Source organism: Oncorhynchus gorbuscha, linkage group LG13 (genome assembly GCF_021184085.1).
Source record: "Oncorhynchus gorbuscha isolate QuinsamMale2020 ecotype Even-year linkage group LG13, OgorEven_v1.0, whole genome shotgun sequence".
In the NCBI taxonomy this organism is placed as follows: domain Eukaryota; kingdom Metazoa; phylum Chordata; class Actinopteri; order Salmoniformes; family Salmonidae; genus Oncorhynchus; species Oncorhynchus gorbuscha.
In genome coordinates, this window is record NC_060185.1 from 26,278,082 (window position 1) to 26,293,086 (window position 15,005).

Sequence of the window (15,005 nt, forward strand, 5' to 3'; positions counted from 1 at the left end):
CACTCCCTGCGGCAGCGTTACGGGGGAAACCTCATCCACACACACGCCGGGCCCAACATGGTCATCATCAATCCCCTCAGCGCTCCCTCCATGTACTCAGAGAAGGTGAGGAGAGAGGACACACACAGCAGATACATATATACACACAGACACACACACACGCACATACCGACAGACACACATTTCGTGGCCTTTGAGAACATATCTGTACCACTCCACTGACATGATTCTGGTTTATTCTCTGTTAGAGTGGTTTCATGCATGCTACTTAATGCTATTCTTATTTGTGCATTTCCTTGCTATTATGTCATAGTATTTGCTGTTAGGGAGAGGAGGATGGATGAATTAAAACAGGAGAGATGACTAGGAGGATAGAGAGGGAAGTCTTCAGAGGTTCACAACATGACAATGAAATCCAATTATCCTAATGAGATTTAGAGGTCAGAGTATTGAGGAAGCCTGTAGTCTGTAATATCTACTTAACTCTCATCACTCATAACAAAACGACTACCCATTAGACCTTACAGACAGGGTGCTTAGCTGGGAATGTGGCAATTTTAAGGACGCACGTATACACACACACACACAAAGCCCCTCTGAGGACCATACAGGAGTAACTGCTGTGCACCTCTCTCTCCCCCATCTCTTCTCTCGCTCTCTTTCCTTCTCCTCGGTCCCATCAGGTGATGCACATGTTTAAGGGGTGCAGGCGAGAGGACACGGCACCTCACATCTACGCGGTGGCTCAGTCGGCCTACAGGAACCTGTTGACCACGCGTCAGGACCAGTCCATCGTGCTGCTGGGGAAGAGTGGCAGCGGCAAGACCACCAACTGTCAACACCTGGTCCAGTACCTGGTCTCCATCGCTGGCAGCACCGGAAAGATCTTCTCTGGTGAGAGAGTCCTCGGCTATGAGGAGTTAACCGCTCTCTTTTTGGCCTGGTCCTGGACTCCTTTTCACCCAGCAAGCAGTAAAGCTAATATTCAGGGATTTTTGTAATTAAATGAAATGTAAAGCATGTTGAAGGACTGTTATAATCACCTTCCAGATGGTGGCTTGATTACTTAAGTGTTACCTAATGACCATGGTGGCATAAATTCACTTCATTTCTCCATAGGTCATTTGTCTTAATAACCTAATATATAATTAAGCACATAATGTGCATGTGTTTGTACACAGGAGGACATTCACTGAGTTGTTACTGATTCGATCAGTGTCAGCTAACTGACTGAGAATCCAGCCAGGTGCAGTAGGTGTTAGTTAGTAAGGGATAAAGAGCAGTTTCAACAGTTTCCAGCCAGCCAGCCAGCCAGCCATGGGGGAGAGTGTAGGGGTGTTACTGAGAATTTGGGAGAGGAGGAGGGAGGGGCAGCTTGATGGAAACTTTGATTCGAGGATCGGTTGTGGTTGGCTCAGTATTCCAGATGTGTTCATGTGAGTATGTGCTCCTGTGCATGTGTGTGCATGTGTGTGCGTGCGTGATGGATGAGGGGATTCCCTAATGATGCCCTGTGTAGCTGGGGGATAATTAGCAAAGCTTATCAAAACTCCTCAGCTTCTCCTGGTTAGCTGTAAGGGGCTAATGAGGTCTCCAGAATCCAGCCACCAGCCACTACTAGACTAGACTGTTAAACAGGGGAGCTGCTATGGAAGGTGCAGCAGGCGATATACACTACATGGTATGTGGACACCTGTTAGTTTCAACATCTCATTTCAAAATCATGGGCATTGATATGGAGTTGGTCCCCCCTTTGCTGCTATAACAGCCTCCACTCTTCCGGGAATGCTTTCCACTAGATGTTAGAACATTGCTGCGGGGACTTGCTTCCATTCAGCCATAAGAGCATTAGTGAGGACGGGTGCTGGTGTTGGTTTTCCAATTCATCCCAAAGGTGTTCGATGGCGTTGAGGTCAGGGCTCTGTGCATTCCAGTCAAGTTCTTCCACACTGATCTCGAGAAACCATTTATGCTTGGACCTCGCTTTGTGCATGGGGGCATTGTCATGCTGAAACAGGAAAGAGCCTTTCTCAAACTGTTGCCACAAAGTTGAAAGCACAGAATCATCTAGAATGTCATTGTATGGTGTATCGTTAAGATTTCCCTTCACTGGAACTAAAGGACATTAATCAATCTCCTCCAAACTTTACAGTTGGCCTTATGCATTCGGATAGGCAGCGTTCTCCAGGCATCCTCCAAACCCAGATTCGTCCGTCGCACTGTGTGATTCATCACTCTAGAGAACATGTTTCCACTGCTCCAGAGTCCAGTGGTGGCAAGCTTTACACCACTTCAGCCGACAATTGGCATTGTGCAACTGCTCGGCCATGGAAACCCGTTTCATGAAGCTCCAGAAAACAGTTATTGTGCTGACGTTTCGTATAGAGGCAGTTTGGAACTCAGTCGTGATTGTTGCAACCGAGGAAAGACCATTTTTACGCAGTACACGCTTCAGCACTCGGTCCTGTACTGTGAGCTTGTGTGGCCTACAACTTCACAGCTAAACCGTTGTTGCTCCTAGACCTTTCCACTTCACAATAACAGCTCTTACTGTTCACCGGGGCATTAGCAGGGCAGACATTTTCTGAACTGACTTGTTGGAAAGGTGGCATCCTATCTTGGCATGCCATCTTGAAAGTCAGGTTTTTTGAAAGTCAGGTCAGTTGTAGTTTTCTTCAGTACGGGCCATTCTACTACAAATGTTTGTCTATGGAGATTGCATGGCTGTGTGCTCAATTTTATACACCTGTCGTCAACGGGTGTGGCTGAAATAGCCAAATCCACTCATTTGAAAGGGTGTCCACATACTTTTGGCTACTAGGTGTACGTTTCACATACCTACATTTACATTTGAGTCATTTAGCAGGAGCTCTTATCCAGAGTGACTTACAGGAGCAATTAGGGTTAAGTGAGTCTGACTAGTAGCCCTACTCTTTAAGTAATGAGGCGTTCCTGCTCATCTTAATCTCAAAAGAGGGAAAGGAACTTCACTAAGAGAATAATTGACAAAGCCTAACTGACATGACATAACATGATTATCAAAGTAAGTCACAACATGGTAGTCTAATCCCCTCACAAATAGAACAGTATTGAATGTGAAATGCCAAAACACTGACATGATATTTTAAATAAATAAATCTGTTTTCTAACAGTCCTCTGTCCCCCTCACTGTTCCCCCATTCCTCCCTCCCGCCCTCTCTCCCTCCATCCCTGCAGGAGAGAAGTGGCAGGCAGTATACACCATCTTGGAAGCATTTGGGAACAGCTCCACCTCCATGAACACCAACGCCAGCCGCTTCTCTCAGATTGTCTCTCTGGACTTCGACCAGGCTGGCCAGGTGGCCTCCGCATCCATACAGGTAGGCAGTATCATGCACACACACGGTCATGAACACTGACATACGCACACACACATATTGACATCTTGTTATCCTCTTCCTGTACCTAAGACCATGCTGCTTGAGAAGCTGAGAGTGACCAAACGGCCGGAGACTGAGTCCACCTTCAACGTCTTCTACTACATGATGTCCGGAGCTGACAGCACTCTCAGGTGAGCCCTCTATCATCTCTCAATTGGGATTGAATTGAAGTGGGTGGTTGCAGTAGATTGCAGAAGCTTGGTCTTGTGTATATAGCACTGTTCTCATGTTAAACCTGTGGTGTAAACTAGCTATTTACTGTGATTTCAACCTGTTTCCCCTGTTTCCTCTCAGAACGGAGCTGCACTTTAACCACTTTGCAGAGAACAGCGCGTTTGGAATTGTGCCTCAGTCTAAAGTAAAATGCTGTTATTATGTTCTTATTATTATGTGTATTATTTGTCCTTTTCTGAATTTTGTGTAAGACAACTGGAAAACTGTCTTAATTGTGCCCCTCATCCGCACTCCTTCACCCTCCCTCCCTCCTTGTAGCCGGAGGACAAACAGAAGTCATCTCAGCAGTTCACCAAGCTGCAGGCAGCCATGAAGGTGCTGGGCATCTCAGTGGAGGAGCAGAGGGCTCTGTGGCTCATCCTGGGGGCCATCTACCACCTGGGGGCAGCAGGGGCCACCAAAGGTAAGGACCCCTAACCCTGTCCTACTCACTGTAGGATCTCTACTGGTCCACTCCACTACTCACTGTTGAACTAATTGACTGAGAACTCTGCAGTAATCCAGCCATGTTAGGATGCTATAAGTGTGTGTTAGTTAGTAGTGTAAGTTAAAGTGCAGTTCTAACATGCCAGCCAGAGAGGTAGAAATGGGGTAGAGTGGATGTTAAAGGGATACTTTGGGATTTTGGCAATGAGGTCCTTTATCAACTTCCCCCGAGTCAGATGAACTCATGCATACCATTTTTATGTCTCACCCATTTTTATGTCTCGCTAACTAGTGCAAGCGCAATTGCTATCTAGCGTTAGCGCAATGACTGCTAGTTAGCATTGGCTCGCAGAACTACCTATAACTTTCTTCATACTGGACACAGAGACATAAAAATTGTATCTACAAGTTCATCTGACTCTGGGTAAGTAGATACAGGGCCTCATTGCCAAAATCCCAAAGTATCCCTTCAAGAGTTTGGAAGAGGAGGTGGAGGAGGGGCAGGTTGATCGTGTCCGCTCACTGTTTACTGCGCCCACCAGGGATCTCTTATAAAGCTTTCAGTGATACTTAAAATGAATGTACAGTTGAAGTCGGAAGTTTACATACACCTTAGACAAATACATTTAAACTCAGTTTTTCACAATTCCTGACATTTAATCCTAGTTAAAATTTCCTGTCTTAGTTCAGTTAGTATCACCACTTTATTTTAAGAATGTGAAATGTCAGAATAATAGTAGAGAGAATGATTTGTTTCAGCTTTTATTTCTTTCATCACATTCCCATTGGGTCAGAAGTAGTACGTTCATCTCTAGGAGACAGAACACGTCTCATTTCTGAGCGGTATGACGGCTGCGTGGTCCCGTGGTGTTTATACTTGCGTACTATTGTTTGTACAGATGAACATGGTACCTTCAGGCTCTGGAAATTGCTCCCAAGGATGAACCAGACTTGTGGAGGTCTACAATTTTTTTTCTAAGGTCTTGGCTGATTTCTTTTGATTTCCCCATGATGTCAAGCAAAGTGGCACTGAGTTTGAAGGTAGACCTTGAAATGAAGTCACAGGTACACCTCCAATTGACTCAAATGATGTCAATTAGCCTGGCAGAAGCTTCTAAAGCCATGACATGATTTTCTGGAATTTTCCAAGCTGTTTAAAGGCACAGTCAAATTAGTGTATGTAAACTTCTGACCCACTGGAAATGTGATACAGTGATTTATAAGTGAAATAATCTGTCTGTAAACAATTGATGGTAAAATGATTTGTCTCATGCACAATCAACTTGCCAAAACTATAGTTTGTTAACAAGAAATTTGTGGAGTTGTTGAAAAACTAGTTTTAATGACTCCATCATAAGTGTATGTAAGCGTCCGACTTCAAGTGTGTGTGTGTGTGTGTGTGTGTGTGTGTGTGTGTGTGTGTGTGTGTGTGTGTGTGTGTGTGTGTGTGTGTGTGTGTGTGTGTGTGTGTGTGTGTGTGCGTGTGTGCGTGTGTGCGTGCGTGCATGCGTGCGTGTGTGGGATTTCCCAGAGATAAGGAATACATACTCAAATTAAGTGCGATGGGGTCGTAAATTACATTTGCTTCTCATCCATGAGTGGTTTTAATGAAATAATAAGTTGAAAGATATGAACAGGCCACACGCCGAGCCATTCACTAGGCCTCCGAGAGAGGAGCGCGAACTGTGTTCTCTCGCTGCGCACAAAGTCCTTTCAAGTTGTTTAATTTATAAAACTGTTGGAGTGTTGAATGTGTGCAGATATTTCTGTTATGTTAATAAAGACCGATATAATATCTGTGTCTCTGTGCTGCTAGTCTAGAGAATGTTTATTCATGCTCTCTGATATTGCCTCCCCCGCAGTCACAGACCTAGACGAATGTGGTAATTAACTTTTTAGAATCATTAGACTCCAGACTGCCCCGTCTCCATGGACTGTGTTCTCTGTGTGCGTGTGTGTGTGTGCTGCTTCTCTTTCATTATTCACAGGGCTGCAGCAGGGTTTTGAGTTGGGTGGAATCATGAAGCGGGTGGGTGGTGCGCTGGGGGTAGACCAGTCAGTCTCATGTCAACAACAGTTGCCATGCTTGCACTCACTCACACATTCTGTTGTGTCCCTACTGTCTGTTCTCTCAAATAGTTTATGTTTTACTCTCTCCCTCCCCCGCACTCTCTCTCTCTCTCTCTCTCTGACTGTCTCTCGTTCTATCTCTCACACCACTCCCCATCTGCTACTACCGACACTGTTACTGCTATTACTACTACTACTATACTGAACAAAACTATAAACGCAACATGCAAAGTGTTGGTCCCATGTTTCATGAGCTGAAATAAAAGATCCCAAAAATGTTCCATATGCACAAAAAAATTATTTTGCTCAAATGTTGTGCACAAATTTGTTTACATCCCTGTTAGTGAACATTTCTTCTCTGCCAAGATAATCCATCCACCTGACAGGTGTGGCATAGCAAGAAGCTGATTAAACAGCATAATCATTACACAGGTGCACCTTGTGCTTGGCACAATACAACTCCACTCTAAAATGTTCAGTCTTGTCACACATGCCGCAGATGTCTCAAGTTTTGAGGGAGCTTGCAATTAGCAAGCTGACTGCAGGAATGTCCGCCAGAGCTGTTGCCAGATAATTTTATGTTTGTTTCTTTACCATAAGCCATCTGCAATGTCATTTTTGAGAATTTGGCAGTACGTCCAACTGGCCTCATTACCGCAGACCACGTGTAACCACGCCAGGACAAAACTTCCACATCCGGCTTCTTTACCTGCGGGATGGTCTGAGACCAGCCACCCAGACAGCTGATGAAACAGGAGTATTTCTGTCTGTAATAAAGCCCTTTTGTAGGGAAGAACTCATTCTGATTGGTTGGGCCTGGCTCCCCAGTGAGTGGGCCTATGCCATCCCAGCCCACCAATGGCTGTGTTCCTGCCTAGTCATGTGAAATCAATAGATTAGGCCTAATTTATTTATTTCAATTGACTGATTTCCTTATATGAACTGTGACCAGTGGTGGAAAAAGTACCCAATTGTCATACTTGAGTAAAAGTAAAGATACCTTAATAGAAAATGACTCAAGTAAAAGTGAAAATCACTCAGTAAAATACTACATGAGTAAAAGTATTTGGTTTTAAATATACTTAAGTATCAAAAGTAAAAGTATAAATCATTTCAAATTCCTTATATTAAGCAAACCAGGCAGCACAATTTTCTTGTTTTTTAAAATGTACTGATAGCCAGGGGCACACTCAAACATAGTTTGATCAGAGACAGTAGGGATGTTCACTTGATAAATGCGTGAATTGAACCATTTTCCTGGCCTGCTAAGCATTTAAATTGTAACAAGTACTTTTGGGTATCAGGGAAAACGATTGGAGTAAAAATTACATTGTTTTATTGGAATAATGTGGTGAAGTAAAAGTAAGAGTTATAAATAAAGTATAAATATCAAACTAAAGTACAGATACCCCAAAAAACTACTTAAGTGGTACTTTAAAGTATTTTTACTTGAGTACTTTACACCACTGACTGTAACTCAGTAAAATTGTTGCATGTTGCGTTTGTTTTTGTTCAGTGTACTACTACTAATACTACTGCTACTACTGCTCCTAATAATACTACCACTAGTGCTGCTGCTAATACTACTACTACTATGATGACGACGACGACTACTATTACTACTAGTAGTACTACTTCTAAAACTTCTCCTACTACTATTACAACTACTATTACTATACTTACTATTACTACTACTACGTTACTACTACTAATACTGTTCCTACTACTACTATTACTATATTTACTACTACTACTGTTACTATTACTACTACTACTACTGTTACTATTACTACTACTACTACTACTCCTACTATGGCTACTACTACTACTATTACTATAATTACTACTAATATTAACACTACTACTACTACGTTACTGCTATTAATACTACCACTGCTACTAATACTATTACTACTACTATTGTCACTGTTACTACTACTACTGTTACTACTACTACCATCACCACTTCTACTACTGTTACTACTACCACAACTACTACTACTTGCTCTCATGAGCAGATTGGTTCCACAGCAGGGGTTGGTTCTACCAGCAGAGGGCAGTGTGTACATGCTTCTCTCCCTGGCATGATGCTGTTGATCAACTCTGTGGGAACTAAAGGATTAGCCTCCACCCATCTATTTAACACTTCACTTCAAACTATAATGTTTTCTTTTCCATACCTGTTAGAAGGGTGAAGGGTTTGGAAGAAAGGAAGGTTTCCCCTATCTCTCTGCAGAGGTGATTTTAAGCATCCTCCTTGTGTTCCTTGGTCCCTTAGCACAATTTACTCTTGACAACAGGGGTGGCCAACGCCAGTGTTTGGGGACTGCAGGATTTTGTTCCAGCCCTGCACCAACGCACCTGAGAAAACTAGTCACGGTCTAATTTGAAGCTCATGATTAGTAGATGTATGTGTGTTAGACCTGGGCTGGAACAAACTGCAGCTCTCCAGGACCAGAGCAGGTATCTCCTCCTCTGAGCATGCCCATGGTATCTTCACTCACATGGTTCTCCTGCCTGGACCTCAGCGCATGGATGGTGTTAGAGCTATAATATACACTGAATGTACAAATCATTAAGGATAACTTACTAATATTGAGTTGCTATCCCCTTTTCCCTCAGAACAAATCAATGTAAATAGTCCGGTGGCCATTTGATTAATTGCGGCGGCAGGGTAGCCTAGTGTTTAGAGCGTTGGACTAGTAACCGGAAGGCCAGAAGTTCAAATCCCCGAGCTGACAAGGTACAAATCTGTCGTTCTGCCCCTGAACAGGCAGTTAACCCACTGTTCCTAGGCCATCATTGAAAATAATAGTTTTTTCTTAACTGACTTGCCTAGTTAAATAAAGGTTTTAAAAATAAAAAAAAGTATTCATCAGTCTTATGGCTTGGGGGTAGAAGCTGTTAAGGAGCCTTACCAGGCGGTGGTAATGCAGTGATGCAACTGGTCAGGATGCTCTTGATGGTGCAGCTCTAGGGCTTTTTGATGATCTGGGGACCCATGCCAAATCTTTTCAGTCTCCTGAGGGGGAAAAGGTGTTGTACCCTCTTCACGACTGTCTTGATGTGTTTGGACCATGATAGTTTGTTGGTGATGTGGACACCAAGGAACTTGAAACACTCGACCCGCTCCACTACAGCTGGGGCGTGTTGGGGGGGCCCTCCTTTTCCTGTAGTCCACGATCATCTCCTTTGTCTTTCTCACATTGAGGGAGAGGTTGTTGTCCTGGCACCACACTGCCAGTTCTCTGACCTCTTCCCTATAGGCTGTCTCATCGTTGTTGGTGATCAGGCCTACCTACCACTGTTGTGCTGTCAGCAAACTTATTGATGGTGTTGGGAGTCGTGCTGTACAACGAGTACAGGAGGGGACTAAGCCTCAATTCGTCGGGGCATGGACTCTACAAGGTGTCAAGTGTTCCACAGGGATGCTGGCCCATGTTGATTCTAATGCCTCCCACAGTTGTGTCAAGTTTGCTGGATTTCCTTTGGGTAGTGGACCATTCCCGATACACACAGGAAACAGTTGAGCGTGAAAAACCCAGCAGCATTGCAGTTCTTGACACAAACCGGTGCGCCTGGAACCTACATCTTTTGTCTTGCCCATTCACCCTCTGAATGCCACACAAACACAATCCAGGTCTCAATTTTCTCAAGGCTTAAAAATCCTTCTTTAACCTGTCACCTCGCCTCCAATTACGCTGATTGAAGTGGATTTAACAAGTGACATCAATAAGCGATCATATGTTCAGTCTATGTCATGGAAAGAGCAAATGTCCTTCATGTTTTGTGACTCAGTGTATGATAACATGTCTGTTCTCCAGTGATAAATATCAATTGTTAATACATGAACTGTGTTTCTAACCCCTCTCTCTACTTGCATGTTTGCATGCTGCGCCCTTGACATGCAGAGGCTGGCGAAGGTAATGGAACAAACAACATTAAAACCAAGCTCTTCTTTCTTTCTTATTTTCTAACTTAGTCTTGTAGATATGTCGTCTTTCTTAATGCCTTTATCATTCTAACCAGACGTTCTGTCATTAGCATTTTTATTGTTTTCTTTCCTCTCTCAGTCTCTCTCTCTGTCTCTCTCTCCCTCTGTCTCTGTCTCTCTGTCTGTCTGTCACTCTCCCTCTCTCTCTCACTCACACGTTGCTTCATGAATCAGAACGTTGTTGTCCTTTAAAGCACTCTGTCTGATGTCTCTCCATGTCGCCTACTTCCAATTCCACAGCACTGTTATTATTATTCAGACCCAAAGTAAAAGCAAAGCTTGTTCATTTTAACCTGTTTGGTCCCCCCCCCTTCCCCCAACCCACAGGGGAACTTTCTAGTTGTTTGTGTCAGAACATTGTTTTGATTCTCTGTGTTCTGTCGCTCTAGTCTAGAATGTTCTTCTTGGACTCTGTGGTAGAGTGTTGTTTGATGAGAGGTTAGAGGCGACCATATTGCCTGAGTCGCTATGTCCCTGAAAGCGCTCCAGAAAACAGTGGGGGTGATCCGCCACACGGAGCCAGTAACATGGGGGGGCAGAGAGTTGTTGTCAAACCAGCTAACAGTGCTTAGCAGTCTATTCTCAGGGTTGTCTTGGTAGAGGCCTCAAAGCTCAAAAGATGGGCTGCAGTCCAAACTCAAAGTAGACAGCCCTCGGCCCTAAACCCTCAGCTGAGTGTACCTTAAATGTCCCTTGCCCAAGCGAGGGAGAGTGATGATCAGAGGCAACGTCCTTGATGGAAATCTTGAAGTTGAGCTTAAAAACAACCAACCTAAAGCTATTTATGTACCTAGCAAGCTAACGTAGCTAGCTAGCTACAGTTACCCATATTAGCAGGCTAGCTAGTTTTATAGTTTGGTCATTTATTCCAATAGATTTCAGAATTCCAAAAAGTATGTGTATGAAGCTAGCTACGTTTTATTGGATTCTCACTCCGAGACTAAGCCGATTTGCCAACTCTAAAATCAATGTCAAATACAGTACCAGTCAATAGTTTGGACACACCTACTCATTCCAGGGTTTTTCTTTATTTTTACTTCTACAGTGTAGAATAATAGTGAAGACATGAAATAACACATATGGAATCATATAGTAACCAAAAAAGTGTTAAACAAATCAAAATATATTTTATATTGAGATTCTTCAAAGTAGCCACCCTTTGCCTTGATGACAGCTTTGCACACTCTTGTCATTCTCTCAATCAGCTTCATGAGGAAGTTACCTGGAATGCATTTCAATTAACAGTGGTGCCTTGTTAAAAGTTAATTTGTGGAATTTCTTTCCTTCAAAATGTGTTTGAGCCAATCAGTGTTGTGACAAGGTAGGGGTGGTATACAGAAGATACTGTAGCCGTATTTGGTAAAAGACCAAGTCCATATTATGGCAAGAACAGCTCAAATAAGCAAAGATAAATGACAGTCCATCATTACTTTAACACATGAAGGTCAGTCAATCTGGAATATTTCAAGAACTTTTCAAGTTTCTTCAACTGCAGTCACAAAAACCATCAAGCGCTATGATGAAACTAGCTCTTATGAGGACCGCCACAGGAAAGGAAGACCCAGAGTTACCTCTGCTGCAGAGGATTAGTTCATTAGAGTTACCAGACGCAGAAATTGCAGCACAAATAAATGCTTCACAGAGTTCAAGTAACAGACACATCTCAACAAGAGGTTGACCGATTATGATTTTACAACACTAATACCGATTGGAGGACCAAAAAAAGCAGATACCGATTAATCGGACAATTTTTAAAATGTATTTATTTATTTGTAATAATGACAATTACAACAATACTAAATGAACACTTTTATTTTAACTTAATATAATACATCAATCAAATAAATTTAGCCTCAAATAAGTAATGAAACATGTTCAATTTGGTTTAAATAATGCAAAAACAAAGTGTTGGAGAAGAAAGTAAAATTGCAATATGTGCCATGTAAAAAAAGCTAACGTTTAAGTTCCTTGCTCAGAACATTAGAACATATGAAAGCTGGTGGTTCCTTTTAACATGCGTCTTCAATATTCCCAGGTAAGAAGTTTTAGGTTGTAGTTATTATAGGAATTATAGGACTATTTCTCTCTCTACCATTTGTATTTCATATACATTTGACTATTGGATGTTCTTAGAGGCACTTTAGTATTGCCAGTGTAACAGTATAGCTTCCATTCCTCTCCTCGACCCTACCTGGGCTCGAACCAGGAACACATCGACAACAGCCACCCTTGAAGCATCGTTACCCATCGCTCCACAAAAAGCAAGGGGAACAACTACTTCAAGGTCTCAGAGCGAGTGACGTCACCGATTGAAACGCTATTAGCGCGCACCCTGCTAACTAGCTAGCCATTTCACATTGGTTACACCAGCCTAATCTCGGGAGTTGATAGGCTTGAAGTCATAAACAGCTCAATGCTTGAAGCACAGTGAAGAGCTGCTGACAAGCACACAAAAGTGCTGATTGAATGAATGCTTACGAGCCTGCTGCTGCCTACCACTGCTTAGACTGCTCTATCAAATATCAAATCATAGACTTAATTATAACATAATAACACACAGAAATACGAGCCTTAGGTCATTAATATGGTCAAATCCGGAAACTATAATTTCGAAAACCAAACTTATTCTTTCAGTGAAATACGGAACCGTTCCGTTTTTATGTCTAACGGGTGGCATCCCTAAGTGTAAATATTGCTGTTACATTGTACAACCTTCAATGTCATGTCATAATTATGTACAATTCTGGCAAATGAATTACGGTCATTGTTAGGAATAAATGGTCTTCACACAGTTCGCAACGAGCCAGGCCGCCCAAACTGCTGCATATACCCTGACTACTTGCACAGAACGCAAGAGAAGTAACACAATTTCCCTAGTTAAAAGAAATGTTAGCAGGCAATATTAACTAAATATGCAGGTTAAAAAATATATACTTGTGTATTGATTTTAAAGAAAGGCATTGATGTTGGATAGGTACATATTGGTGCAACGACTGCTTTTTTTGCGAATGCACTTGTTAAATTATCACCCTTTTGGCGAAGTAGGCTGTGATTCAATAATAAATTAACAGGCACCGCGTCAATTAAATGCAACGCAGGACAAGCTATATAAACTAGTAATATCATCAACCATGTGTAGTTAACTAGTGATTGTGTTAATTAAGATTTTTTGCTAGCTAGCAACTTACCTTGGCTTCTTGCTGCACTCGTGTAACAGGTAGTCAGCCTGCCATGCAGGCTCCTTGTGGAGTGCATTGTAATCGGCCACAATCGGTGTCCAGAAATGCTGAATACCGATTGTTATGAAAACTTGAAATCGGCCCCAATTAATCGGCCATTTCGATTAATTGGTCGGCCTCTAATCTCAACATCAACATCAACTGTTCAGAGGAGACTGCGTGAATCAGGCCTTCATGGTCGAATTAGTGCAAAGAAACCACTACTAAAGGACACTAGTAATAGTGTAATAGAGTCTTGCTTGTGCCAAGAAACACGAGCAATGGACATTAGACCAGTGAAAATTGAGTCTAAATTTGAGATTTATTGTTCCAACTGTCGTGTCTTTGAGTTGGTGAACGGATGATATCTGCATGTGTGGTTCCCCCTGAAGCATGGAGGAGAAGGTGTGATGGTGTGGGGGTGCTTTGCTGGTGACTCTGTCTGTGATTTATTTAGAATTCAAGGCACACTTAGCCAGCATGGCTATCGCAGCATTCTGCAGCGATATGCCATCACATCTGGTTTGTGCTTAGTGGGACTACCATTTGCTTTTCAACAGGACAATGACCCAACACACCAACACGCTGCATCAGATGACTTGGCCTCCACAATCACCCGACCTCAACCCAATTGAGATGGTTTGGGATGAGTTGGTCCTCAGAGTGAAGGAAAAGCAGTCAACAAGTGCACAGCATATGTGGAAACTACTTCAAGACTGTTTGGAAAGCATTCCAGGTGAAGCTGGTTGAGAGAATGCCAAGAGTGTGCAAAGCTGTCATCAAGGCACTTAAAACACTTTTTTGGTCACTACATGATTCCATTTGTTATTTCATAGTTTTAATGTAGAAAATGTTAAAAAATCAAGAAAATCCCTTGAATGAGTAGGTGTGTCCAAACTTTTGACTGGTAATGTTTAGATATTTTTTAGCAAGCTAGCATCACAATATTGAATGAAATGCCAAAAATGCAGCTGTGTTGATTAAATGTGATACTTCACGGCCACAGGAGTATGACACGTGACTACAGTTTGGATTGAATTGTGGGTCATATCAACCTCACAAGTGATCAAAGTTCTTAACTTGCTCCCTCAAGCTAAATCGAAGGCTGAGGAGGCAACGTTAGTGTTATGCATCTGGTTTTGACGGGGATTCCCCCAAGGGAAAGTGGCTAGCACGAGAGCTTAGGGCGTAAAAATAAAGTATTTTTACTGCAGACATGGAGTTGTTTGTTAGCGTTTATTAACGTACCTTTATTGTGATAGAAAACACAATGCTCCAACTTAGCCATAAAAGCAATGTGTTTATCATTGAGCTACAGTATGGAAGAGATCATTGAGTTAATTCTAATAGCCTGTTATTAGGAGTGCAAATATTATTTTTCCTCAAAGGCTGGGTTGGGCACAAGCTTTTGCAGTTGAAAGTTCTGAAACTTCTGTCCCTGGTCCCCAGCTGGCCGTAAGCAGTTTGCACGTCATGAGTGGGCCCAGAAGGCAGCCTACCTGCTGGGCTGCACCCTGGAGGAGCTCTCCTCTTCCATCTTTAAGCACCAGGCCAAGGGGCCCATGCAGAGGTCCACCTCCTTCCGTGGGGGGCCCGACGAGGTCGGCGCAGGAGACAGCTCAGGTAAGGGACCTTCAGAGACTA

General features: G+C 42.8%; 1 protein-coding gene across 10 annotated transcripts in view; it reads left to right on the top strand.

Moving 5' to 3' along the window:
- Positions 1–15,005, top strand: part of LOC123992636 (unconventional myosin-XVIIIa-like) — a 155,443-nt gene that overhangs the window by 75,129 nt on the left and 65,309 nt on the right. For 9 of the 10 annotated variants that reach the window (XM_046293949.1, XM_046293950.1, XM_046293951.1 and 6 more), the window contains 8 exons: positions 1–105; positions 684–894; positions 3,217–3,359; positions 3,450–3,550; positions 3,714–3,777; positions 3,912–4,056; positions 10,061–10,072; positions 14,811–14,984. The exon at positions 1–105 is cut by the window's left edge and continues 72 nt beyond it. In XM_046293949.1, the coding sequence (XP_046149905.1) occupies positions 1–105; positions 684–894; positions 3,217–3,359; positions 3,450–3,550; positions 3,714–3,777; positions 3,912–4,056; positions 10,061–10,072; positions 14,811–14,984 (955 nt within the window). The remainder of the gene's footprint in view (positions 106–683; positions 895–3,216; positions 3,360–3,449; positions 3,551–3,713; positions 3,778–3,911; positions 4,057–10,060; positions 10,073–14,810; positions 14,985–15,005) is intronic. The other variant, XM_046293944.1, reaches the window with a different exon arrangement.